The following is a 14,837-nucleotide window of genomic DNA, read 5'->3' on the forward strand; positions in this document are numbered from 1 at the left end:
CTGTCATGTTAATAGCTCAGTGCATTCCCAGGCTGTGTGCCTTTACAAAGCTTGGACAGGATTCCCAGACATCGGTTTTACGGCTACAAATGAACATTTGGAGCAGAATGAGCTGAAGGAGTTACTGCATGGAAAGCGGCATCAGTATCGTGATGAATTATGTCATTATTTTGTTTCTGAGAGTATTACAGGTATCTTTGCAACACCGACTGAACCTCAAAATCTGTTTTCGTACAAGCTGGTTGCTGTACTTTGTTGCTTTTTTGTAGATGTCAACGTGGCACCATTGTTTTGGCTGCCGCTTTGTGATACATTTTGTATCGGTTTCCAAAATAGTTACTGAGATGAACTTTCCTAATCACATGGACTACACACGTGTCTCGCCCAAAGCTTCAGTCTTTGTTCTACAGAAGCTTTTACATGGTGTGCCCCTTGAAGAATTCCCAAAGGTGGGAAAGTTGTTGTTGTGTGTGTGTGTGAAAGAAGCAATGTTTCCTCCAACAAGTGACTAACAGCAGGGTAGGAAGTTTCAACCGCACAACAGGTGAAGTGAGAACTGAAAGTTGAGTTCACAGTGGGACAAAGTGCCTTCTGTTCTAATACAGGTATTTATCAACCACACAGACACACACAGACACACACACATAAGCACACACTGACGCAAATGAAACATGATTTATAGAGCAGCTTATACACAGCACAAGCTGACCTCAGGACTCAAATAATACAATAATATAAGGGGCTGCGCTCAAAATAGCAACCTCATGAAATCATTCTGTCTTCAACATGATTAACTGTTCATAGTAAGAAAAGAGAATTTGCAATCTTTTTTGCTTGTGATCATGTAACAGCTAAAAAAGCACTATCGATTAGGGTACATTAACACTAACTCTCTTACACAATACAGTCTCCTTTCCATTCATGTGCTGTTACACTGCAGCAGAAAATCACTCGTGTGAGATGCAAGTCCAAGCTGAGAAGTCGAACCTTGATCAAGGGCCAAACAGTTGCCTGGGACTGGAACTCAAAACCTTCACTACTAGGACCAAACCCTAACCGCTGATACACCTGCGTCCACTAGTACAAAAGAGGAACACTTGTTGAGAATAAGCGGCAAAAATAGGTCTGATGATAAGCGTCCACTTACAAGTTGGTTGCATGAAGAAAAAAATCCAGCAAAGCTCGTTATGCAAATGGGCTTGTACACCACACTGCGTTTCACTTAACATTTCCACGTCTCACTTTAGATGATTTCTAAACATCCAAGAATAGCTCCACATTTGCAAAGCATTTTCTGAAATAATATCTCTGCACTATTCATTTTAAATCACATGAAGCTTATGAGGCTAGACACGTAGCTTGCTAGTCTTCTATGCTGAAGCACATTATGCAAAGAACAGCCTAAAACATGATCAGATGTGATGTAATAGGAATCAATAATCAATTATTATTACTGTTTACTGTTATTGTGACCACCCTGAAGTTGATTCTTTTCCTGCAACAGCACATCCTGAAGTGTTTTATTCCTCTTATATCACATTTTTTATTAAGGAATTCAAAAATGACAAATCATACTTTTTATCCATGTATGGTTACGTATAATGCTGCTGATGTCCGCGTGCAAACGTGGTCCTGAAGACTTTACCATAGCGGAAAACCTACTGACTATAACAAAGTGCTGCCACTGAAGAAATACACGTTAAATAAACGTCTCTTTACCATATCAACAATTATACATTAGTTGTTTTTAAATAAGAACACATTTTTAAAAAAAAAAAACAGTTTATTATTAGCCTTATTTTGTGGTGCATCCACCATTCAAGTCATAGCAAGCTGTTACTATAGAAACAAGAATGTATTAAAACAAGGTCATTAATATAAATCTGTGATTTGCCATGAATTGCTTTTATAGAAAATTAATCAACACTTTATGACCGATCAGATTCGAGATCTCAACAGTGCTGTGGAATAAAATTAAATAAAAACCAAGCCTGAGAAATTGTAATTTTATCAGGTTTCCCTCAATCATTAAGACTATCATCACAGACACAGTAGCTTTTAGTTCACTTTCTACTGAGGGCTGAATACCTGCAATGAAATATTTCTTTAACTCGAGCCAGTCCGACATGCAGACCATAATCAGAGGATTTCCTCCAGCCTCATTACAGCTGAGAACTGACTGTGTCCACAGATCAGGACCAAATTAGATAAGAGACTCCTGATTGCAATCTGAGCTCTCATTATCCAAGTAAACAATTCCAAACTCATGTTCATCTGAGCGCCATTATCCGTCCTTGTCTGTGAGTGACTAACAATCCCGTCTGTTCCATTTTTGGTATCATTTACTCCTCATCTAATTATTCTGTGTAAAGTTTATGAAGTCATACTCTATAAAAAGAATTTCATTGTTCTATGTTGAACGTTTTACGTTGGAACACTCAGCATCCTTTCCATTTTGGTCGCATTCATATAAATAATAAAAACAAAGCTAATGGAAATCCTGATTCTGATCTGCGCTGGTTTTATTGCTTAAACAGGGTTGTTTGATTCTATAAAAGTGAAATATGAAACCAGATGACCAACTTACAGGAGGATAACTGTCCAAGACTGCATTATAAATTTTTTATATGTCATCATACATATTTACAGCTTTTCATGAACAAAGATGACTTTAAGTTGCCGTGGTTTTGCAGTCATATGGTACTCTTCGACTGACCACAGACTATTTGTACTACCATAAGGGCATGTTTTTCGTTTTTCGACAGACATGTCAAAGCATTTCAGTAAGTCCCTCTGGATAAAAGCATCGGTTAATGCTGCAAATGTAAACATACATGCAGTCTTTTACTCTTTTGGGGAAACATTTTACTGGCATTTTCATTGGCTTTTACCAACTAATTAAAAAAATTAAGGCTTTACGCTGTCAAGTGACAACACTCATCCTTCATTCATTTTCAATAAAAAGCAGGCAGGTAAAGTGATGATGTGTGGAGCAGCAGGCAGTGTGGCAAGCGAGCTCAACCAAGACAAATGCACCCACCCACCTCTAAGTTCAAAGGTTATCATCTTGGCCATCGGCTTTGACCAACATTTCCTGCTTCACTAGCAAGTCTATGCAGCGTGACAGGGAAGCAGGTGGCTCAGTGGTTAAAGTTTTGGGCTAGTGATCAGAAGGTTGTGAGTCCAAATCCCACCATCACCAAGCTGCAACTGTAGGGCCCTTAACTAGAGTCTCGGGCTTGGAGACAAGTCCAGTCTTGAGATGTTTTCTGTATTGAATTGGACTATTGAATAAATCTCATAATTTATTGGCATCTGTATTTGAACTGGTCTCGGTCTTAGGTATCAGTCTCTCTCTAAATATGGTTTTGTCCTGACTGAAAGTTTCATGTTGTTTTTTCTTTTTCCATGCACAAATGAAGGCTTGGCCTTGAAAATGATTTGACGGTTTTTAGTTTCAATCTTTGGACTCGACCCCCTTAAAAGTCAGTTTCGACTCAATCTTGGCTAATCCTGATTTTGGACTTGACAATGGCGATTTTGACTTCAACCCTACCTTTATCTCCTCAACTGCTCAGTTGTATCGCATCTCAACTGTAAGCCACTTTGAATAAAAGCATCATCCAGCTAGCTAATAACTAATCACAACAATAGGTAAAAATACATCTTGTGTATGTGGTCCAAATGTGGTCTAATATGAAATTAGTGAAATGGATGTATATAAGCATGTGTGTACACTGCCATTCGAATATGGAAATGTCTTTGTGTCCTTATAGGGGACTTTGCACTCATACATATTGTTATATTTCCTTTAGTTGGACTTACAAAGGTGATGAAAAAGGTCTATTGGAAGAACAAGTTATACTAATTCTCAAATTTGACCCCTCACCTGATACTGCTCTTGTCATCTGGCCTCCGCTCTCAGTCAATGAAATAGTCCTGACTTTCATCATCATTTATACTCATATGACAAAACGTTAAGACTTTAACTCTTAGCCTACATTTTATGTGTACTCATTTGGCAGACGCCTTTATCCAAAGCAACTTACAGTTGAGACAGGATACGACTGAGCACTTAAAGGTTAATGGTCTTGCCGAAAGACTCTGGGATTTAAGCCTTCTGATTGTAGGCCAACGCCTTAACCACTTGTGAAGGTACTGAATTGAAAGTACTAAATAAGTTATTTACAATCTGACCATGGAATTGAACTTGCATGCCAAAAAATATCAAGTTTTCTTTAAATTCAAATCATGTTACTTTCCTATCATGAACGGTTTTGGCTTTAGAAGAATTTGGCTTCAGAAACACACATTTTTCAATCCGTCCCCATTAACAAGGAATCAATACCTCCCACTTCCTTCTTGTTCTGACATCTCATGAGTGTTCCACCATTAGGTTTCTAGCAACTCATCCATCTATGGGTGTTTTCGGCTCGGCAATAGCCATCTCTCATGCTGTGGGTTGGCCAGTAGACCTGCGCACGGTGTGTGGGCTGAGCAGGAACAACTTATTACAGAGGAAGGGTGTGTGGCTGCCTGCAATGCTGTCTAAATGACTCACTACATTACATTACTGCTTTTAGGCAACGAGATAATGTACTAAACGCAACGAAGGGCCAAGGTTCAGTATGCAACTTCTGGGAAATAGAGTTGGAGAACTTGAGTTTACGACCCACAACAGTTGCAATCCAGCTAAAATTCAAAGATCTAGATCACTGAGGTACACACGCAAGCGATGCCCAAGCGCAAAACAAGTAAAGGGACTGGCACATTATATCCCAAGCAGCAGATTGACAGCTTTTGCGGTTAATGACTCATGAAGGTCCAAGGTGGTGCAGGTCAAAGCTGCACCCATCACTCACGACATTCCTGTCAAATCCAATCTGGGACAGGAAATAAAAACAGACTGCATTCAAAACTGATGTATGGATGTGAATAACAAAGTTACACCATTATAACTGTTAATAACTGTTATATATACAGCACACTCACACTTCTAGAACTTTCTACAACTATATAATGCACAGGCATTGAAACAGACTGGGCTTGGACTCATGTCTGGTTTTGAGATGTTTTCTATATTGAATTATCTCAGACTTATTGGCATTTGTAGTTGGACTTGTTTCAGTCTTGGGCATTGGTCTTGCTAAATAAGGTCGTGGTCTCAACTGAAAGCTTTATGTTGTTTTTTCTTTTTGTATGCACAAAGTTTTTGACAAGAAGTTATTCTTCTACAAAGCAAAGGTCCAAAGTACAAATGAAGGGGTATCCTTTGGTCTCGACCTTGATTCGGTCAAGCTTTCATTTGGACTTGTCACCCTTAAAACTCAGTCTCAGTCTCAGTCCTGGTCTTGGACTTGACGATGGTGGACTTGACTGCAACCCTACTCTTAACATCTCAACTGCTCAGGTGTTTCCTGTCTCAGCTGTAAGCCACGTTGAATAAAAAAAAAATCAGCCAAATGAGTTTCAAAAAAAAAAAAAAAAAAGGAACTTTAGACAAGTAAACAATGCACACTGAACTGAAACAGACTCATAAATGTAGTCATTGCATTGGTTTGCACCAATTATTCCTCATATTTAATATCAGAAATCCATTTTTTGGGATTGTTTGTATGTAAATTGGTTTTAAAGTGGCCCCTTTTTATTACATCTTGGAGCACAGAAGCTTGGATGGAAAATTCTGAAAAGGAAAATAATATTTACTAAAATATTGACACAGAGTCTTTCACGTTGTTAGTTTAGGTTTACACCATTAGCTTAAAAATACAATACAAATCTTATTGTTTTATTGTATGTAACTCCGTCAACCATGCCAATCTTTTTTTGACTTGCAATGAAACTCAAATGTTACTGCATAAGACTCAGGGTCTCACGTCAACTCAAATGTTACTGCATAAGACTCAGTGTCTCACGTCAACTCAAATGTTACTGCATAAGACTCAGGGTCTCATGTTAACTCAAATGTTATTGCATAAGACTCAGGGTCTCATGACAACTCAAATGTTATTGTATAAGACTCAGGGTCTCAAGTCAACTCAAATGTTACTGTATAAGACTCAGGGTCTCATGACAACTCAAATGTTATTGCATAAGACTCAGGGTCTCATGTTAACTCAAATGTTATTGCATAAGACTCAGGGTCTCATGTTAACTCAAACGTTAATGAACTTGACAAATTGTGCACACTACGTTTCTCATCTTTCTGCACTGGCTCTATAAATGCATCCTCCTCCTCCAACTCACCTTATGTGTGTATTTTCATTCTGTGAAGGAAAAACGCTGTATCAATCACAAGAAACAGGTCTCAGAAGGCAAACTGCAAGAGGAATAGTGAAGAAAAAAAATCCACTGTAGCAGTAAAGATCCGGAAACTGTGCGCGTGAACTGCCAGAAAATTACAATCCAACCTTCCCAAATCTGCATTCAGGGTTTTTCTTTTTAAAATCTGCTCCAGGTCGGTAATCCAAAGAAAGAAAAAACACTGTCCTTTGAAACAAAAAAAAGTTGCACACACAAAACCGTCACAAGCAAAGTTTCCTCTCCTGCCTTGACTCCTGCCTCTCTGACTTCATGATTTGGACTGCGAGTATTTTTTTCCACCGAGCAGAAGTGAGTCTGATGTCAGCAATAACGTGAGCGACAGGAAGCTCGAGGTCTAATCTCAAACAGCTGCTTGGTTGCTTGGTGAGTGTCTAGTGCACTAGGTAGGGTGGATAGTCCATTATTTGGGGCGCTGTGTAGCAAACCCGTGTAAGGATCAGGGAGTTGTTTGGGTGGGAAGCTGCTGGTTAGGGTAATAGTTCAGTGTCTTTGGCGCCCTCTGCTGGATAAACACCTGTAATGCGATCAATTAAAGGAGGAAAAATCTTTCATTTCCATCTAATGGCGTCCAAGATTGATTTATTATTATTTTTGTAATTAAATTCTGAATTGACTTTTTGAGCTTGAAGGTCTTTCACAGTCATGTTGATCTATTTTCACTTTGGTTACCAGTTTCCTACATTACCCATAATGCAATGCAACTGCGCACTGATAGTGATGACTGATGCAGCAGCGCTTTAGTCCTTTAGTCTCTCCAGCTCTGTGATCTCATCATCTTATACACTCTGCTCAAACAGCTTCAACTTTCATGCTAATAGCTCCGTCAATGCCACCACGCTCGTCACCAACATAAATCACTAACTAGCCGAGCCGAGTCTTCGCCGTTACTCGGCATCGTATAGTTGCATTGCATTCTGGGAACTGGAAGTGCTGTCTCCACTACTTCTAAATTTTTTTACTCATTAATATGACATTAAATATCTTGGAAAATGGTGAGGGAGAAAAGAAGCTCTTTTTTTGTTTTAGGACCTAACTGCAAAACATGACCTTTATCCCTTCGGTTTGAGATCATTGACTCTTTTTTTTTTTTTTTTGGCAGTGTAACTGAGCTAGCAATGTTGCCCTGGGGCACACAACCACTAACTTCTCACAGGAATAACCAAAATACAGCACTAACCATCAGATTAGCACCAGAATCTAAAGGTGTAACTATCAGACTAGCTGGATCGATGCATCATTTTGAAAGGCAGCCATTGAAATGAACTGAGACAACAATCATAAAGCGATCATAAAAAATGATAAATCAGTTATTATCGAAAAATAATGTGTAAAAATAATTCACAGTTTAAAGTAATGTGTAAAGAGGTTAGAAAGGTGATTTGCCTGTAACTCTTAAAACAGTCTTTCTCTAAGTCATCATCATTTGCAAATTAACATTAGGCCTACTCATATCGATCAGACGGTACTAAATCAGACTGCATCATATCGTATCATAGCAGACTCAGTGGTATCGTCTAATATCGAATCGTTTCCTTATGAATCGAAATCGTATCGTATCAGACTCTGTGGTCAAATCGTGAAATGTCGATTAGTCTCCTTATGAGCCAAGATCATATTTTATTGTATCATGTGAATGCCAGAAGGTGGATTTTTTGTTTATTTTGTGCTGACCTAAAAAAAATACACTGATTTGGCACCAATGTCAATGGCATTGTGGGTAAAATGGGATACCATTAACTAACATGTCTCAAAAAAAAAAAAAAAAAAAAAAAATTCATTAAAGATTATATTTTGGATGTCATTGCAAATGACATATTAATTCTAAAGATTAATAAAGCCTTGAATTTTCCTTTTTGTTCTCACTTGGCTATGTGGTGAAGTGGCTAGCTGTGCTGCTAATATTCACAGAAGATCCATATGCGAGTTTGTGTAAATTGCTGTTGGGGACTTTTGTTTTGAACTCGTGTCAGGAACAGTGGAGGTGCTGTGGAGAACCTGATCAGGAAGTGAATACAGAGTAAAGGCTAAAGTCCTGTGTTTTTGCATTGTGTTCATGTCTCCATGTTTCTCAGCTCACCGTCAGTGATGAACAGGCTCAAGGTTGTTTCCCGCCATTTGTCACCGTCACGCGCGGAATTTCAGGGCTGCAGCGCGCGCGCTCCAGCTGACCCTCGGGATGTGGTGGTCGTGCACGGCTTAAGGACTCCAATAGGGAGGGCCAAGAGAGGCTCCTTCAAGGTGCGTGTGTGTGTGTGTGTGTGTTCAAGAGGTGGGTGATATGTCAAAAATATCATATCACGATCCAGGTGAACATGATACATTAGTGCTCCATTTAAAAAAAAATAAATAAAATGATGTAAATTATGATATTCTTATGTAATAACCTCAAAAACAAGACTTAATTGGGATTAATGAATCCACACAAAATAGCCCATAATACTGAAGTAGGGGGAAAAAATCAATACATCAATTTCAATATTTTATAAAATTATTTACAAACAAACAAACAAACAAAACCCCATAAAACTAGTTTTTGCATAAAAACAATCCTTGTTGCTGTTAAACCCCAAAATGAAACTCCGGGGCAGTTCGCTGCCATCAGAAGTCACATAATTATACAAATGGGTCAGTTCGTGTGCAATTAAAGTGTCACTTGGTCTAAGTATAAGTACACCTGTTCCTGGGAGAGCAAAATATTTTGAAACTAACAGCATCATGAAGACCAAGGCACTATCAAAACAAGTCCAGGACAAAGTTCTGGAAAAGTATTAATCAGGGTTTGGTTATTTAAAAAATATCCCAACATCTGAACATCCCACAAAGTACCATTAAATCCAGTCACTTTTTGTTCTTGGCCAAAGCCAAGAAAACACCATTCCTACCATGAAGCATGGTGGTGGGAGCATCATGTTATGGGGATGCCTTTCATCAGCAGGGAAACTGGTTAGGTTTGGATGCAAGATAAATGGAGCTAAATACAGAGCAATCCTAGAAGAAAACCTGTTGCAGTAGGCAAGACTGGGGCTGAGGTTCAGCTTCAAAAAAGATGGCACAAGGTATATCACACAAGGTATATCACACAAGGTATAAGGTACAAGGTATAAGTGGCAAAGCTACACTGGGCATGGTTTAAAACAACGAACCTGACTGTGTTAGAATGGCCCAGACAAAGTCCAGATTGGGACTCTGTGGCAAAGCTTGAAAATTACTGTTCATTAACAAGCAATATCCAATCTGACAAAGCTTGAGCAACTTTGACAAGAAGAATGGGCAAAAATATCAGGATCTAGATGTGCAAAGCTGATAGAGACATATCCCAGAAGACATGCAGCTGGAATTGCATTTGAATGTGTATCGACCTGGGGGATGAATACTTCACCTTCAAATGTTGTGTAAATTAAATGGTAAAGTCCCAGTTAAGTCCATTTTGTCCATTTTCCCATGTTGTAACACTGCAAAATATGGAAAAGTTCAAGGGGGGTGAATATTTATGCAAGGAGTTTGTGTATATATATATATATATATATATATATATTGACCTTTGGTCTTTGTTGTGGCAATATGCTACAGGACACGACCCCAGACGAGCTGCTGAGTGCAGTGATGACAGCAGTGCTGAGGGACGTGGGACTGTCTCCAGATAAACTGGGGGACATGTGTGTTGGTGAGTCACAACTCCACGAGATTAAAACCCGGTTTGTCCATTTCAGAGTCCAGCAGCGTTTCCCAGCCCTGACACACTGTACTCATGTCAACAGTTCACAGAAGGATTAGTGGGTGTGTTAGAGCAGGGACATTACTACATTGTCCTGTCACCAGACATATCCAATCACAGTATGTTATCTACATTTTTTTGGTGGATGAATAATAATGAAATTTTTGCGTAGACTCACTTTTAAATAAATGGCTTTGTAAAGTGGAACTTTGCTTAATTCCTGGTGCTTGGTCCCGTTGTCTACTATACTGAAATAGTGCAACTCTCGCATTTCCAGCAGCATTGTTTACATCCATAAGTACAGTGAGACAACAACTTGTCCTTCTCTAACTATTATATAAGATACAATACAGTATACTGTATGTAAAATAGATATTTTCTTATCTTCATCCTTATGTATGCAGGACGAAGCATACTCTTTGAAGCCTTTTTTTTTTAGCTTAGTAGAAGGGGCTTTGCAAGTATTCTTGCATATCTCACAATCATCTTTGCTCTTGCAGACACCAACTGTAAAATACCACCATTGCAAGCTCAATTCAATTTTATTTATATACAATATAAATTATATATGTTCACAGACCAGCATAAGCTCACATTTCATAAGTGGGTTTAGGTTCAAGTCTGGTGTATTAAGTTTAACTCTATTTACAGCCTGTATGGTGTGTAGCCTCTAGACTAAAATATTATGACACTATTTGTGTACTATGATGTAGAAGAGATCCTTAATCTAAAAAATGTTGGCTTTCATCCTGTAGGTAACGTGTTACAGCCAGGTGCAGGAGCTGTGATGGCCCGGATTGCACAGTTCATCAGGTATAACGATGTACAGTATGAATTCATATTGATTTGCAGATAACTAATAATAATAATAATAATAATGATAATAATAATAATAATAATAGCATGACATAATTTTTATGTTTTAATAGCATAATTTTAAAAGCAATAGTTTTAATAGCATCTCGTATGTGTTAAAGTGCATTCATCTCTGATTTCCAGTGGCTTTCCAGAAACGGTGCCTGTGTACACGGTAAACCGTCAGTGTTCGTCTGGACTGCAAGCGCTTTTTAACATCGCAGGTGAGAAATCAGCTCCAGAGGCGAAGAGAAAATATGTCATGTCTTTGTGTTATGAGCGAATGTGAAGGCATGACCTGTTATAACGACGAGCTTTCTCTGTGTTTTTTTAAAGGTGGTGTCAGGAACGGGTTTTATGATATGGGCCTTGCATGTGGGTTAGTATTACTTTGTGACATTATTTGTGAGTTACACTATTGATAGAAGTGAATAAGGGTCAAACTGTATCTAATTCACTCAGAAGATGCTTTGTGTGGATTTTACAAATTAAACCAACAATTATGAATGAATATAATGCTTTATTCTTTACTTGCACCACAGCGCTGTTGAATTCTCAATCCTCATTGATTAGAAAGTGTTGATTCATTTTCTGTTAACAGCAGCTCTGACAGTAGTGCTGGCTGCAAGGCAAAGTTATTTAGCATTTTTGGAAGGAGTCTCCAGTGTCAGCGCTTTGTAGCAGTCAGTCAGAGCTGTAATTTTAGGTTTTCCAACATGGGAAAGTCTTCAGGACAGGAGGGCTGTGTTTTTTTGGCTTGTTAACTTCAAGAGAGAGAAAAGGAATAACAGGACTAATACAATGTAACTATAAATGGATAAAAATTACAAGTAATTTTTTAAATAAATAAAACATTTACTTATTTGCTAAATTGCTGTGGTGTAAGAGGTACAAAACACAGAGGTGATAGGTAAATAATCATCTTCGCATCGCTTCACCTCGGTTCACAGTGGGCCACATTGCACCACTTTGTTACTGATTATTTTACTGTAACAGCACACCCAGAGTGTCATATTCCTTACAATATTTCTTAAATAGTTTCTCAACAAATCTCTCTCTAACCATTTCTCTTATGAGATATAATCAGCCTTTTGAACATTCACTAAACCGTTGACTTTCTTGGAAATAATTATTTTAATGGATTCAAAGGCGCTTCAGTGGAACTTATACATAACTTAAGCTAAGAAAAGTAGAGTTATGCATATTTGCATCTATCAGATTGTTAAGTTAAACAGAATAGTGATTTTAGCAAAGTCATTAGGTTGTCAGATCCTTTAACTTACCTTTCTGTATATGTGTGTGCAGGGTGGAGAGCATGTCTCTGCGTTCTGTTGGAAATCCGGGAGATCTCAGCTCCAGACTGATGGACAGTGAGAAGGCCAGAGAGTGTCTCATCCCCATGGGGTAAAGCTGTTCCTAGAGCACTTACACCTGAGTGTCCTGTTAGCACTGAAAAGCTGAGTTTATCACCTGCTTTTTTATTTATTTTTTTACAGAATCACCTCAGAGAATGTTGCAGAGAGATATGGCATCACCAGAGAAAAGCAGGATTCATTTGCTTGCAGCTCTCAGCACAAGTATGATTATCGGGATATTTGAAAATATGTGAAGGCTCACCATCAGAACACACACACACACACACACACACACACACATCATGCAGCATCCTAATAACAAGCTCTGAATATCACTCATTGAATGTGTTAATTAATTTTGCTTATTTTCAGGTGCCAATAATTCCGAAATTGCCTGTACATATGTACAAGAGGTGGGATGATATGAAGAATTCAGTGTAATAACCGTGCAACTCAATATCACAGCTTGCATTTATTATCATGATATAAACTAAAACACTTTATTGTTTGTAGGTAACACTTTGTGATTTTCACCTTTTTTTTTTTTTTTTATCTGATGTGTTTCCTATAACAGGATATCCCGCAGTTTTTATTCCTCTAATACCACAGCAGTTTGCCAAGAGTTACATGTTTTACTTTTTATCTGTTTATGGTTACGTTTACGGAACATCAGCGAAACAAGTTAGTTCATGTTGTCTCATATAGCAGGTATAAAGAGTCGCTCCCACACCAACCTCTTTTTTTTCTCTCGAGGATAATAAGACAAAAATAAATGCAGCTTGTCATGTTACAGAGAAGCAAGAAAACCTTTACTAACTGTTACAAAGCACTGACAATGGAGACACTTTCCATAAATGCTTAATCATCATCTTCTTGCAGTAAACTTCACCACATCAACGGTTATATGTTCTTCTTTGCTAAATAACATTTTCTTAATCCGTTTATTATTAGGAATAGATTACACGGATTGTCTACCATACAAGTCGTTGTGAATTAGCTGTTACTATATAAAAAAAAAAAAAACTTGATGAGAATGAGTGCATTAATGTAAACCTGTGATTTGCCTTTCAGTGGGTACTACTGTTAGTCAACACCTTTTGACCAATCAGAATCAAGAACAGCGCTGTGGCATTTAAACGTAGCTCATTTCACTATTTTCATCCTTCTCTTCCTGTTCAGGGCAACTCAGGCTCAGAAACAGGGTCTATTCGTACAGGAGATTGTTCCAGTTACCACCAAGTTTGTGGATGAGAATGGAACCGAGCGGACCATCACGGTCACTAAGGACGACGGCATCCGGCCAGGCACCACCATGGCAGGTCTGGCCAAACTGCGCCCTGCGTTCAAGGAGGATGGCAGCACCACGGCAGGTGGGTACGAGTGAGTTTAAATCAGTGTAGCCAGATTACTGCTGATATTCCACCATGAGCAATCTGTGTATGTGTGTGTAGGTAACTCCAGTCAGGTGAGTGATGGAGCAGCAGCCGTGTTGATGGGTCGCAGGTCTACGGTAGAGGCTCTTGGTCTGCCAGTGTTAGGAATTCTGAGAGCCGGTGCCGTGGTGGGCGTTCCTCCAGACGTGATGGGCATCGGGCCAGCCTACGCGATTCCCGCCGCCCTGGAGAAGGCAGGTAGGTGGACTGTGCAGCTCCGTGTAGTGCTGCATTACTCAGAAGTCTTTCCCCTCCCTGGGAAAACCCTACACATGGTGAAATTCTGATATTTTCTACTAGATAGTTCTGAAATCTATGGCTTGATTAAACTGAAATATGTTTCTCTTTTGCGTGAATTGCAACCACAAGTTAAGTTCTAGCATATAAATGTTTGATAAACCCTAGCGATGCCAAAGAAACAAAAATCAAACCCCAAACATCAAACGATGCTCTTAATAGAATATGAGTTATATTTCAGTCTGATCTCATCATCTAGGCTGCATCACTGCTTTCTGAATAGATCAAATCATGTTCAAATGTTTCACCCTTCAGGTTTGTCCATCAATGATATTGACGTCTTTGAGATCAACGAAGCCTTTGCTAGTCAGGTGAGTGGATTTCAGGAATATGCTAGCACTACATGTCATGTTCTTTTGGCGAAACTGCTAAACATGTGCTTTTGAACCACAGGCGGTTTACTGTGTAGAGAAATTAGGCATCCCAATGGAGAAGGTGAACCCCAATGGTGGTGCCATCGCTCTGGGTCACCCGCTGGGCTGCACAGGAGCTCGCCAGGTCGTGACCTTACTAAACGAACTCAGACGCAGGGGCAGAAGGTGAATATGACTGCTCTGGCTTATCAGTTGGATTTGGATAGTTCATTTGGAATTATTCAGCATGTGAAGTAAACATCCGGTTGGTTCTTTCAGAGCCTATGGCGTGGTGTCCATGTGCATTGGAACTGGCATGGGAGCCGCTGCAGTCTTCGAGTATCCTGGACCATGAAGAAGATTGTAGCTCGATAAAGCACGATGAGAAACTTCTAAAAGAAGCATGTTGATTCTGTTGTGATCATGAAAAACATGTGGAGAAATGCTAACTCTAATTAAACACTATCATAAGAATTAAGCTCCTGCTTTAGTCAGAATGAACTCT

At 39.0% G+C, this 14,837-nt stretch overlaps 2 protein-coding genes across 2 annotated transcripts in view; one reads left to right on the forward strand and one right to left on the reverse strand.

Moving 5' to 3' along the window:
* Positions 1-6,719, reverse strand: part of map3k22 (mitogen-activated protein kinase kinase kinase 22) — a 59,059-nt gene extending 52,340 nt beyond the window's left edge. The window contains exon 1 of the mRNA XM_026937850.3: positions 6,247-6,719. The gene's annotated coding sequence lies outside the window, so the exon portion shown is untranslated. The remainder of the gene's footprint in view (positions 1-6,246) is intronic.
* A 1,596-nt stretch (positions 6,720-8,315) lies between these two features.
* On the forward strand, positions 8,316-14,810 carry acaa1 (acetyl-CoA acyltransferase 1). The gene is made up of 12 exons (XM_053228140.1): positions 8,316-8,562; positions 9,895-9,988; positions 10,795-10,852; positions 11,039-11,118; positions 11,231-11,273; positions 12,200-12,298; positions 12,391-12,471; positions 13,429-13,619; positions 13,701-13,880; positions 14,235-14,290; positions 14,373-14,518; positions 14,612-14,810. The coding sequence occupies exons 1-12, from the start codon at positions 8,386-8,388 to the stop codon at positions 14,685-14,687; spliced, it is 1,281 nt and encodes a 426-aa protein (XP_053084115.1). The 5' UTR covers positions 8,316-8,385; the 3' UTR covers positions 14,688-14,810.
* Positions 14,811-14,837: the final 27 nt, after the last annotated feature.

This window comes from Pangasianodon hypophthalmus, chromosome 22 (assembly GCF_027358585.1).
Source record: "Pangasianodon hypophthalmus isolate fPanHyp1 chromosome 22, fPanHyp1.pri, whole genome shotgun sequence".
NCBI classification, from domain to species: Eukaryota; Metazoa; Chordata; class Actinopteri; order Siluriformes; family Pangasiidae; genus Pangasianodon; species Pangasianodon hypophthalmus.